Here is a 13,293-nt window from a genome sequence, read left to right as displayed (position 1 = left end):
CCAACAGGCTGAGGTGCTGAAGCACCATGTCCCTGTGATCGCACAACACATCTCGCGAGTGAGCTAGAATGAGCCAGTCGTCGAGGTAGTTGAGGATGCGAACGCCTTGCTCTCTCATGGGAACAATGGCCGCCTCCGCGACTTTCGTGAAGACACGGGGCGACAGGGCCAGCCCGAAGGGTAGGACTTTGTACTGATACGCTCGACCCTCGAAAGCAAACCGTAGAAACGGTCTGTGACGAGGAAGAATCGAGACGTGAAAGTACGCGTCCTTCAGGTCGATCACTGCAAACCAATCCTGGGGACGGATGCATTCGAAAATGCGCTTCTGCGTGAGCATTTTGAACGGGAGTTTGTGCAGGGCCCGATTCAAAACTCGCAGGTCCAGGATTGGCCGTAACCCCCCGCTTTTCTTGGGTACAATGAAGTAGGGGCTGTAAAACCCGGACCTCATCTCGGCAGGAGGGACCAGCTCGATCGCGCCCTTCGCCAGCAGGGCGTCGATCTCTTTCCGCAAGACAGGGGCATCCACTGACCGCACACGGGTGAAGTGGACGCCCCTGAACTTGGGAGGCCGGCGTGCAAACTGAATTGCATAGCCGAGCCGAATGGTGCGGATGAGCCATCGGGACGGACCCGAAAGCACTAGCCAGGCTCTCAGATACAGTCCCAACCGGCCCACCCGCACCACCGGCGTACCCGCGGAGGGGCAGCGAGGTGGGAGACAGGGACCTGGCTCTGGTGGCGTTGTAGCGACCGAGAGCGGGGTCTGGGTGACGAATTTGACACCAACCTGCTTCCAGCATTCTGGGCATTCTGCTGCGGGCTGCCCGATGGCGAGAGGAGGGGGAGAGACGAGGAGCATGGCCCTGACTCCTTGTGTCCTGGTCTCTGCGCCTCCGGGCCCAGCCGCAGACAGGAGCGACGCAACCGGGGCTGCGTCACTGCTATCCGGGAACTGGGGAGAGGGGAGCGGGAGGGGCGCCGTTCGGAGGCGGCGTGCACTACCACTGCGACCCTCTCGGACGGGGGAGACTGTGTGCCCAGCAGTCTCGGCCGTGGATGACCTGAAAGAGAGGTAGAAATTGCTCTTTTATTGAAAATTTGGGTACCGCTGACTGAGTGGTCAGCGGCGGAAAAGAAACAAACAAAAAATTCTCCACCCGGCCCTCCCCCGGGGGAAGGAGGTGTGCAGAGGCACCCTCCCGAAGAGCAAAATCCAGGTCCTCCTCCAGGTCGCCCGTCTCAGGAACGCTTTCCGCCCCTCTTTTTGCGAGAAGAGGCCGAAGGCGTCTGAGCGGGTTGGGGCGCCTTCTTACGACCAGACCTCCGGCCTCCAGGTTTAGACTGCTGCCCTGAAGGAGGAGCGGTCGCAGGAGGGCACCCTCGGCGACGAGCAGCCGGAGGCTCTACGGCCACAGGAGACGGACCAGCAGCAGTTCGCTTCCTGTGCAGGACGTGCCGTATCGCCTCTGACTGCTTCTGGGCGGTAGAGAACTCTTGGGCGAAGCTCTCCACCGTGTCGCCGAAGAGGCCCCCTTGGGAAATGGGGAAGTTGAGAAGTTTGTTCTTCTCCGCTTCCCGCAGATCCGCAAGGGTAAGGCAAAGGTGGCGTTCCTGGACCACCAAAGTGGACATCGCCCGACCCAAGGAACGTGAGGTGACTTTCGTCGCCCGGAGGGCGAAATCCGTCGCCTCACGCAGCTCCTGCAGCAATCTTGGGTCGGGACCACCCGCCTGCAAGTCATGGAGTGCCTTGGCCTGGTGGACCTGCAGCAGCGCCATGGCATGCAGGGCGGAAGCGGCGTCTCCACACGCCGTGTAGGCATCCCTGGTCAGACCAGAGGAGAACCTACAGGCGCGGGAGGGGAGTGAAGGGGCACCCCGCCAAGTGGAAGCGGTCTTAGGACACAACTGCATCGCAACCGACCGCTCCACTGGGGGGATTCCCTCGTACCCGTGCATCGCTCCGCCATCAAGGGTGGTGAGGAAGGAGGAGTGAGGTTGTCTACGTCTGGTCGCCAGAGGGGCCAGCCAAGACTTCCTCAGCTCCTAATGCACTTCAGGGAAGAAAGGTCCTGGAGCGGGCCGCGGGGCAACAGTTCGGCCCGCTCCGAGACACCAATCATCCAGCCGCGAAGGTTCGGGACCCGGTGGAGGGTTCCAGACGAGCCCGACATTCGCAGCCGCCCTTTCGAGCATAGTGGCCATTTCTGGATCCGGCTCAGCCGAAGCCACCACACCCGAAGGGGGTAGTTCCGCTGAGTCATCACCAGAAGATGACCCCTCTTCCTCCGATGCCGCGATCGACATCTGATCCTCAGGCGGTGCCCCGAAGGAAACAACCGGAACCGCACGAGACGGCCCCGGAGGCTCCGCCGGGGCAACCAATGGCAACGAGCTAGTAGAGGAGTGAGAAGCCCGTGAGGATCTTTCACCAGACGGGACGTTCTGCACTGTGATCCTCATACGCTCACCAACAGGAATCGCCGCAGTAGCCGCCTGCCGAACTGAACCGGCAGACGAACTAGAACAGGGATTCACTGAAGGGACTCCCCCATATTTCAGGGTTCGTAGTCTTGAACGCAGCATCGCCAGAGTCATGTTCCCGCAATGAGAACATGACTCATTCATAAACGCTGCCTCAGCGTGCATTAAGCCCATACACGAGAGGCAGTGTTTATGACCATCTTCCTGAGGGAGAAGTCGACCGCATCCAGAAACGCACGGGTGAGTCGACATCCTGAAAAGGACGCGAAACCCCCGTGACACTCTTTTAGAAGAGAGAGAGTGCTCTCTAACACGTGCCGAAGCACCGAGGGACCAACCGCGGCAGACACAGCAGGGAAACTGCAAGCCTGCTGTGCTGCACTCACACTACCAGCCGTGAAAACGGCTCTTTTTCTTTTTTCTTTTTGTATGAAAAAGACGTCAGCAGCAGGCAGGAACGCGGCGATCGCTGAAGCGCCGTCACACCGACACTAGAGAGACCCTCTTCTTCCAAAGACGTTGTTTTGTTTTGTAAACAATATAAATATAACTCTCCTCGAAGAACAGCGACACAGAGACACACTGGACGGCTCCGAAGCAAAAAGCAATGACGCAATGTTTACTTCCGCGCTTTATACCCGCGCTGACAGGCGGGTCGCGGAATGCAAATCTTGCATGCCAATGTCCATTGGCTCGTTTTATTTCTCTCGAAGGCAATTGGCTCCCTAGCGTGATCCCAATTCGTCAGGGAACTCCCCCGACGACACGTCGGAGTTCCCAGGACGAAAGGGAACTAAAAATTGGAGTAATATGGTCTCTCTTACGAGTACCTTTCAAAAGCCTCACAGCAGCATTTTGGAACAGTTGTAAGCGGTTAAGCAATTATTTATTTATGCCGACATATAGTGAGTTGCAGTAATCTAGCCTTGTAAATATAAAAGCAATAAAGCATGAATGAGTTTTTCAAGATCACGTGTGGACAAGAATGGTTTCACCTTCGCTATTAATCTCAAGTGATAAAAACAAGACTTAACCACAGAATAAATCTGATTCTCAAACTTGAGATCACTGTCAAGAAGAACTCCTAAATGTCGCACTAATGGCTTACAGAAAGGGGCTTAATCACCCAGATCAACAAAATTATTTGGAACTCCAAAGCACACAACTTTTTTAGTTTTGAAGTTTTATCTTCATTTAGTTTTAAAAAATGTAAAGATAACCATGATTTGATGTCATGTATACAGTCCCACAACAACTCTATTTGCTTCTTACAGTTCTTTTTCAGAGGAAGATAGACTTGCATATCGTCTGCATAAAAGTGAAAGGGGATTCCATGCTTGCTAAAAATTGACCCAAGGGGTAACAAATACAAAGAAAACTAAATTTGGCCAAGAATGAACCCCTGTGGAACCCCACTAAGCAAAGAGGCAGGTTGTGAATAATCTTGACCAATATTTACAGAAAAAGTTGTTTAAAAGAAAAGACTTAAACCATGCAAGCGCTATACCATGAATTCCCACGTCATTTTCAAGGCGTGAGATTAAAATCTCATGGTCAATGGTGTCAAATGCAGTGCTAAGGTCCAGTAAAACAAGAACTGCTGAAGACCCTGAGTCAACTGCAGTCAATAAATAATTTAAAAACCTGATCAAAGCTGACTCGGTACTATGGTAAGCCTTAAAACTGGGGGCTGAAACAATTTTCTATAGCTAAAATTGAGGATCTACTAGTGCAGCAATAGAATGGGGACTTTGTGGAAAAAAGCTAGAGAGATAAATGTGAAATGTCCTTTGAGGACAAACAATTCATGAAGATTGTTTCTGACTCTGCTAAGTTAAGAGATGGACACTACTATCTGAGCTTACCCTATGTAGAAAGGAAGTTTGAATGATAACCTAATAACCAACTTTGTGCTGCAAAGAGCTCTCTATAGGCAAAAGATTCCAGAAGGATCCCCCTTTTCACAAAGACTACACCACATTCATGGAAGAAAATCATTGTAGAAGGAAATGCAGAAAAGGTACTGCAACATCAACTACAAAGTGATGATTGAAAAGTATATTCCTCATAAAAATCCATCTACCATAAAAAAAAACACTATCTGTGTGGTTATTGACTGCTCCGCTACTTGAATAAATCACGTTGAATAAAGAACTTCTGCAGGGACCTGACCTTACTTACACTCTCCTTGGTGTTCCTCTGAGCTTTCGCCAGCAACCGATTGTCCTGATGGCAGACATTGAAAGCACGTTTCAGGTACGTGTTGACCCTAATGATGTAGATTTCAGCTGAAAATGCATATTCAATTCAATTCATATTTATTTGTATAGCACTTTTCACAATACACATAATTTCAAAGCAGCTTTACAGAAAGTGCATAAGTCAATATTACAATTTAGAGTGTTCTGTTATCATGTAACTGTCTTAAGTTATGTATTTCAGAAATGTACATATACAAAATCACAGTTAGTTAAAAATGTATTACAATTTAACAATGTAGAACAATGTAGTAACAATTTAAATAATGTAGTAATTTAATGCAGATACAATGAGCTCATTGAAGTAATGAACACTTGTTTGTTAACAAATGACTAACATATCAGAGCAAAGAGCTCAGAGACAGGATTGTGTCAAGACACAGATCTGGAGAAGACTAAAAAAAATGTCTACTGCATTGAAGGTTCACAGAAGAATGTAGCCTCCATAATCTGTAATGGAAGAAGTTTAGGACAACCAGGACTCTTAGAGCTGGCTTTCTGGCCAAACTGAGCAAATTGATGGAGAAGGGCCTTGGTTAGAATGCTGACCAAGAAGCAGTTGGACACTCTAGTTGAGCTCCATTATCATAATACCTCATGGAGAAACAATTTAAAAAATGTCAAAGTGTCAGGTCTCGTACAATTAGGGATCGGACGAAACAGCCTCAGACAAAAAGGCATCAGACATAAAGGCATCGGATGAAACTGACTCAGACATAAAGAAGAAACGGACTCAGACTAAAAGGCATCAGCCATAAAGGCATCGGGCGAAATGGACTCAGGTGGAGTTTGGAGGTTGGCATTGCCCAGCCCCATGTGACGTCACATGTACACGGTTCATAGCTCGAAAGAATGCTTTAATTTATAGTTCAAGAAATCAAGAAATAGTTTTCCAACATACAAGCTAGCTAGTTGAAATATGTCATCTAACTTTTTAAACGTGCAAATAAAACTCGCAATTCGTAATTAACGAATTAACTCGTAATTAGTGTAACATTTAATTAAAGCATAGGCTATATATATATATATATAATATATATATATATATATATATATGCTTTAATTAAATGTTAAAACATGCACTCACGAAATGCTTGTTCTGTTCTGTATACAACGTAATTAAATTATTTAATTAAAGTATATATATATATATATATATATATATATATATATATATATATATATATATATATATATAGCTTACATGCTTTAATTAAATGTTACACTAATTACGTTGTATAGAGAACATGCATTTCACGAGTTTTATTTGCACGTTTAAAAAGTTAAATGACATTTCAACTAGCTAGCTTGTATGTTGGCAAACTATTGTGAAATTAAAGGATTCTTTCGAGCTATGAACCGCGTACATGTGACGTCACATGGGGCTGGGCAATGCGAACCTCCAAACCTCCACCTGAGTCCGTTTCGCTCGATGCCTTTATGGCTGATGCCTTTTAGTCTGAGTCCATTTCGCCCGATGCGTTTATGTTTCGTCTGATCCCTAATTGTACGAGACCTGACACTTGACATTGTTTTTCCTGAGACCTGAAAGCTTTTCAGTCTGAGGCGCGATGCCGTTTTGTCCAATGACTGAAGCCTTTTAGTCTGAGGCATGATGCCATGTCTTTATATGGCTGAGGTCTGAGGATGTCCTAAAATGTACACCGTACCATTAGGGCTACGTCAAGGGCTACGTCAAGGGCTAAAAAAGAAAAAAGGCTACCTTGGTTCCAAATGCAGTAACTTTTGATTACTTTCTGCTATCACCAAATTTGATCCAGATGCAGCTCACACTTTACGAAAAAAGATACATATATTTAGTTTTTTATCCGCAGTTTCTCAGCATAAGAATGTCAAAAAGTAAAAATAAAAAAATCCCGAAAAATTTGAAGCGTTTTCTATCAAACGATACCTACATTTTGACTCTCCTTGCTATAGTTTTAGAGATATATCTCTACTTTTTTTGCATATCACTCAGAAGAAACAACTCTAAAAATGCCTTCAGGGCTTAACGGGTTAAAAAGCAAAGTTGAAACAACATCATTAAAAGAGAGCTATATGCATTAATTTGGAGTGGTGATTGGCTGCTGTGGCTGGAGAGTACACTTTTTTGCACTGTATTAGAAATAATATCGCATTACAGCAGAGAATTCAAATGTGACAAGACTGGTTCGGCACTGTTCGTTCACGCGTGTCATTAGTGTATGTTTCCTCAGTACAGTAACACAGAAGTGTTTACATTTCCCCTATGAAGAGGTCAGTTCTGAAGTTTGACTACCAACACACGGAAAGAATAAATGGCATCTGACGCTGCATTAACGGCGTATATTCTCTCAGACAACAAGAGATTAATCTACTTCAACATATGCTGATAACAGTATATAACTGTCTTAATTTACTTTCTTAATATTTCTCTTGTGGCCCATACGTAGTGAAAAACTATTCTGTGTAACAAGTTGTTTTTGAAAGTGGGTGTTTGAAATAGGCCTAAAGCTCTTCTTAATTTTCAGTGATGACTGATTATTGCAGTGATTGGACATATTAACCTGTTAACGTTCAGCCAGAGCGAGGACGCACTGAAGCGTTTTTTTTAATCTGTTAATCTGTTAAGACTGTTAATCATTTTAATTATAGGCCTATAATTCATTGTATAATAGATGAAAATGTTTTAAAACATTTTCTATGAGGAGTAAGCTAATCTGGGCGGGGTGGGCTGTCAGAGTATCGGCAACATGTGAGAAGTGCCGGTACGCAAAAAAAAGTGAAGGTAAGCTACAGATTAAAAAAGTACTGCAAGTACTACTATGCTAGTACTGCATACCGGCCCACTTCAAGCATTGCTTATTTAAAAATATAAATACATGAAATTACCACTATAACCAGTAGATGGTGACAGAGGAGCACGTTATTAGCCATTTCCACTCCCTAATATATTTTTTTTTTACACATTTTGGTTTTGAATTTATATTTAGACATTAAGAAATCACTATTATAAAATATTAAATCATCAAGAAATATTTTTTTGTTAAATTAAAGTTTGACACTTTTGGTACTGAAGTATGAAGTATGAAAAGTCACAAAATCTCATGAAAAACAAAACATAAAGAGCGCTCCTTTTAAAATCATTGAAGCTGTCGATCAGTTCAGTATGATACTATAGAAAGGTGCTGGTTATTACCAAATCACGTGCTGGTGCCACTATCTGTAGAACTTAGTGGCACTGGTGCTACTGCTCTCAAATGTTAGTCTGGAGCCATGTCGTTTGATAAACACCAATTGCTATTTGAAAACATGTATAATTGTATACTTCCTTTCTTCTCTGTGACAAGCGAATGCCAGAAGCTGCTTTGTGTACAGGGGTAACCGCTGTATTTCTGCTGTTCCATAAGCACCACTTACTCTCAGAGAGTGTATTTGCGTCTTCATTTAGCCTGTCTGCCGTTTTTGTTCAGACCAAAGCGAATATCAGACTGGATATTCATACAGCATATTGTGAAGAATGTGAATCTTCATTACTGCAACATACTGTATTACTGAATACTGGCACGTCTAAGACATTTTTAGATGTTTTGGGGTTTTTTTGTATACATTTTTCAGGTTTTTGTCATTGAAATACTATTGTGTAAAACTACTTTATTAAGTATCTCCCTTGCAAACGTCCCAATCCTTCATTACTAATTCTAAAGTGTTATTTAAACCTAATAATAAAGACTTGAGCCACTGACATATTGAAAAAAAACAGAGATTAAGTGCCCTATTTTAACGTTCTAAGCACATGGTCTAAAGCGTAGGGCGCAAGTGCACTTAGAATCCACTTTTGCTAGTTTAACAATGGAAAAAATGGTCAGCGCGCATGGTCTAAAAGGGTGTCCCTATTCTCTTAATGAGTAATGGGTGTGTTTTGGGAGTAACGTGAAACAAACCAACCAGAGTGTCATCTCCCATTCCCTTTAAAAGCCAGTTGCACTCGCGCCATGGTGGATTCGCTATTTACATGACGGAATTTGCAAGTGGAAAGATGCAGTGAGCAAGTGGAAAGATGCAGTAATGGGTGTGTTTTGGGAGTAACGTGAAACAAACCAACCAGAGTGTCATCTCCCATTCCCTTTAAAAGCCAGTTGCACTCGTGCCATGGTGGATTCGCTATTTACATGACGGAATTTGCAAGTGGAAAGATGCAGTGAGAATGAGTCTCCAGAGCGTAAAGGGATCTGCTTGTGTGCTTTAACCTCGCGCACAAGCAGATCCGTTTGCGCTCTGGAGACTCATTGGGAACCACCTCACCATCTATGGGAAAAGCCGGATTTCACCATATCTTTATGTACACAATATAAATCTTTTACATTGTAATCCTTTTATCCCTGCGCATCCCTGTGTGTGTAATAAGCAGAGTGTACGCGTGTTGGGCACCCGCCAAAAGGCGCACATTACTAACGTGCTCTGTAAATAACAAAAAAAATACTGCGTCATTGACTTTAGACCAGGTTTCAGTTGGTCAATGGCACAGTCTATTTCTGTTGCCTCAAAATAACAACGTGCCAACAATGCACCTGAACACACTTCGTTTTCAGACCAGCACGCCCATGGGCGCACAGATGGGGGCAAATGCATTTGCTATTTAAACAACGTGGCGCAGGACGTGAAAAATAATAACTGCGGCAGGCTGAAACTAGCAAAAAACACTTGCGTCGCGCCTGGCACTGCATTGCAAAGTGCCAGGTGTATGATAAGTCTGTTTGTGAGGAAAAAGGAAATTGGTTGTCATTTTTATCCTGTTGTTTGCCATGTTTATTTACCTAGTCAGTCTCGTTGTGTTTTGCTGTGGTAGGCTACAAAACAGGGTATCTGCACATTTTTTAAAGTAAAATTTAAGGCTTTTTAAGACCTTTTTAAGACCTGAAGAAATCAAAATTAATACCGTACATTAGGGGTGTGCAATATTAACAAAAATATATCTCGATATTTTCTAAATATGGAAATTATTTCTAAACGTATTTAGAGGTATGCATCACCTTTTATGTCAAATTCTAACATTCAAATTAAATTCTATTAGAATAAGACCGTACCACTGTCAAATTAAATAATTAAATTAAAATCCATCCTTGCAGTGCAGAGGTGACACAGAAACGGCATCCGGACTGGCATTACTATATTTACACTTAATTTGCAATTGCATAAATAAAGCTATTCAATATTTAAATATGAAATTATTCATAATTTTAACATTTTAATTAAAGAGTACTTTAAATATGCAACTAAACCCGCCAGTAGGTGGCAGTAAGTCTTAATAAGCGAGTTGTTGGAGTTTTATTCAACCGATTTGTTCAAACGGCCGATTCATTCATTGAATCAAATGATTCGTTCAAAACGCGGATTTCAGTTTTAAAAAAAGAATCGCTGTCTGTTGGACTAGTTTCATTATGAAATTCTCGTCGGCGAAATAAAGGGGGAAACAAACAATATTGACAATATAAAAAGTAACACACAATGTTAACTTTATTGTTAATTTAACTGTTGTATAAAATAAATAGCACATTTGCAATTGTGCACAGGAAAACGGCACTCTTGCTCGTGATATTCTAATATAACAACCTAATATGATAGAAATATAAGACAAAAACTTATTTGGGGACATATCTATAACTGCACTGACACATCACGCAGTAAAAGCAAGCATGAGAGACAAACGCGATGTCAGCTCGCACTCGCGGTGCCTCGTACGTAGTTTAAACAATGATTACAATATCATCATAGTTCATAGACAATCCTAAACACAAAGAATGAACTTACTATTGAACTGACATTTACTCGTTCTCTTATCCTCTCCTCTCGCGTGCAGGAGACAGACGCAGGCTAATACGCACGCTGCCGTAAATGACGCGAATTGTCACGTGAACAAGCAAATCCACAAAGATAGAATAAAAATAATACGTACGCTAATTAGATAGTTTTCATTTGGAAAGCATTTAGATACGTCGTCAAAGTGTCATCTAAAATTTAAGACCTTTCATAGGTAAAAATAAGACTTTTCATAAGTAAAAATAAGAATTTAAGACTTTTTAAGGCCTTAAATTTTAAATATCGAATTTAAGACCTTTTAATACTTTTTAAGGATCCGCGGGGACCCTGACAAAAGCTTACATTGTGTGATTCACATGATCTCATTCACAACACAAGAAATGTCTTTCTCTGTAAAAACTCATATTGACCTGTACCTTCAGAAGAGGAGTGGATATTCAATGTAAAAGTTGACACACCATGTTTAGGAAGATTCTTCCCCTCAGTGCTGCTGTCGTTCTCTCCCCTGTCAAATGGGTTGACAAGACCCTGACGAAAGCGAGCAAGTCTTTCATTATATTCCATGACACTGGTTACATCTGTAGAAGACAGACACATAATTAATGTCACATAATACACAAGAAAGGATAGCTCACACAAAATGTTTAATTCTGTAGTCATTTCATGTCACATCTTACTCTCTTTTTAGGTTCTAGTAAAGAACAAACTTTCTGCTCTTTGAAAAATACGTATATGTAGGCTTGGGCTTATGATAGCGAGGATGTGCGCTAAAATCAAGAGAGAAGGTGCACTACTGGTCCAAACAAAACAACTTATATTGCCTATATTGAAAACAAGTGAATGCCTCATCTTGCTCGATTTAAATGTTTAGCAATTTATTTCAAACTTTTCATTTGAAAATATATGTATTTGAAAATATTGACTATGATTTGTACATTCACATGTATCCAAGGTACATGGGAAATATGTAAGACACATAAGATTATTAAATAAGGAAAGTTTTTCACTCCCATTATACGACTTTTAGCTCTCAGTTTACTGTGATTCATTTTTTATGCAATGACAGCAGGATGAGATCTGAATGACAGCTGGCGACCTTCTCTAAATCAGCTAAATAAATAATATATTTCTGAAACTGTAATATCATGCAGTCAATTAATATCAGCATGAGCTGCATCATCACAGTGTTCTTGACATCAGTGCAAATTAGTTATTACATGGTGACAGCCAAAATCAAGAAATTTAGCCAGCCTGCTGCTAACCACTTAGCATCACATCTTAATAAAATGTGTGATATCGTTTATCTTACGCTTTACACAGCTTCAGCAGCGCATCTTTATCGTCTTCATCATCGTCGTCATCGTCATCTTCATCATCTTCATCATCATCTTCATCATCACAAATAACAGGCAGGTAAATAATCAATGGCAGCTGTCATTATTTCCTTCGATATGCTGGTAGCTTGTGTTGTTGTGCTTGTCAATGCGTATGTCTGTGATTGTAGCGACCTCTACATGATGGGAGAAACAAAGCTTATTTCGCAGTGTTCGAACACCACACGCTGGTGACGTCTGCTGGTCAAAACAGTGTAAATGCAACCTAAAAAATCATGCCAGACATTCAAGAAAACAGCTTTTGGCTACAACACCAAGGGAGTGGAGAGAGTTCAGGGGCAGGTGCTCAAACGTAAAAAAGGGGCATATATACACACAATATAAAAGTACCAGTCAAAAGTTTGGACACATTACTGTTTTTGATGTTTTTTTAAAAATTATCTTATGCTCATCTAGCCTGCATTTATTTTATCAAAATACAGAAGAAACAAAAATAGTTTAAACAGCAATTTAAAATAATGGTTTTCTATTTTAATATACTTATAACCTTTGATACTTTTTTCAGGATTATTTGATTAATAAAAGGTTAAAAAAGAACAGAATTTTTTTAAAATATAAATTGTTTGTATACCAATTTGTGCTACCGTTCAAATGTTTGGGGTCAATATTTTTTCTTTTCTTTTTTGTTGTTAAAAGAAATTAATACTTTTTATTCAGCAAGATAAAAAGTGATAGTAAAGACTTTAAGATAGTAAAGATAGATAATTTCTATGTTATATACTATTGCTGCATAATTATCAAAACATTTGAATAATCGACACACTACCTTTGATTATTGAAAAAAAAAATTGTTTGGTTTATTTTTTCCTGCCGTCAAGCCATAGGTACTACTCATTGAAATAACTATATTTGGCTTGAGATTTAAGGGTTCCAAAGCAGACTGCAATACCTACGTTTACACTAGTGCATTTTCATTTTAAAACACATCACTTTTGCTAATACGGTTACGCCTGCTGTCCGAACTACTCCAGAGTTCCCTTTCGAGAACGGTCATTTCGTATTGCGTAGCTAATACGCAGTGGGGAAACTCCTTTTCCTCGATAATACTGAAGCCTAAAATGTAAAACGCATGTGCAGCTGCACAGCTAGCACAGAGAGTGTCTGGCTCACTCATTGGCTGTGCTGCAGCAACTGGCGGTCTCTGACGTGTGTGCTGCTAGCTCATTGGCGCACACGTCAGAGACTGCCAAATTGGGCGTGGTCTAGACCTATATTATCGCCCGAAATAGCCATTATAGCAGATTTCTCTCCTTCAGCAACATACTTCACGTCTCTGAATCCTCTGAAAGCCTTCGCCGTGGAAACAGCCCTTCTCAGCTTGAGCGAGCCGTCTACTGCAGCGAACACCTTCT

At 42.1% G+C, this 13,293-nt stretch overlaps 1 protein-coding gene across 10 annotated transcripts in view; it reads right to left on the bottom strand.

Moving 5' to 3' along the window:
• Positions 1–12,058, bottom strand: part of def8 (differentially expressed in FDCP 8 homolog) — a 65,648-nt gene extending 53,590 nt beyond the window's left edge. For 3 of the 10 annotated variants that reach the window (XM_079621842.1, XM_079621843.1, XM_079621845.1), the window contains exons 1-2: positions 11,857–12,033; positions 10,964–11,125 (exon numbers count right to left, since the gene is read on the bottom strand). In XM_079621842.1, the coding sequence (XP_079477968.1) occupies positions 10,964–11,111 (148 nt within the window). In that variant the 5' untranslated portion in view covers positions 11,112–11,125; positions 11,857–12,033. Of the gene's footprint in view, positions 1–4,671; positions 4,779–10,963; positions 11,126–11,856 lie in introns of those variants that run through there. The other 7 variants (XM_079621844.1, XM_079621846.1, XM_079621847.1 and 4 more) reach the window with 5 other exon arrangements.
• Positions 12,059–13,293: the final 1,235 nt, after the last annotated feature.

The sequence above is a fragment of the Phoxinus phoxinus genome, assembly GCF_949152265.1.
Source record: "Phoxinus phoxinus genome assembly, chromosome: 8".
NCBI classification, from domain to species: domain Eukaryota; kingdom Metazoa; phylum Chordata; class Actinopteri; order Cypriniformes; family Leuciscidae; genus Phoxinus; species Phoxinus phoxinus.
The sequence above is the reverse complement of the archived record's forward strand: the minus strand, read 5'-3'. Positions and strand labels throughout refer to the sequence as shown.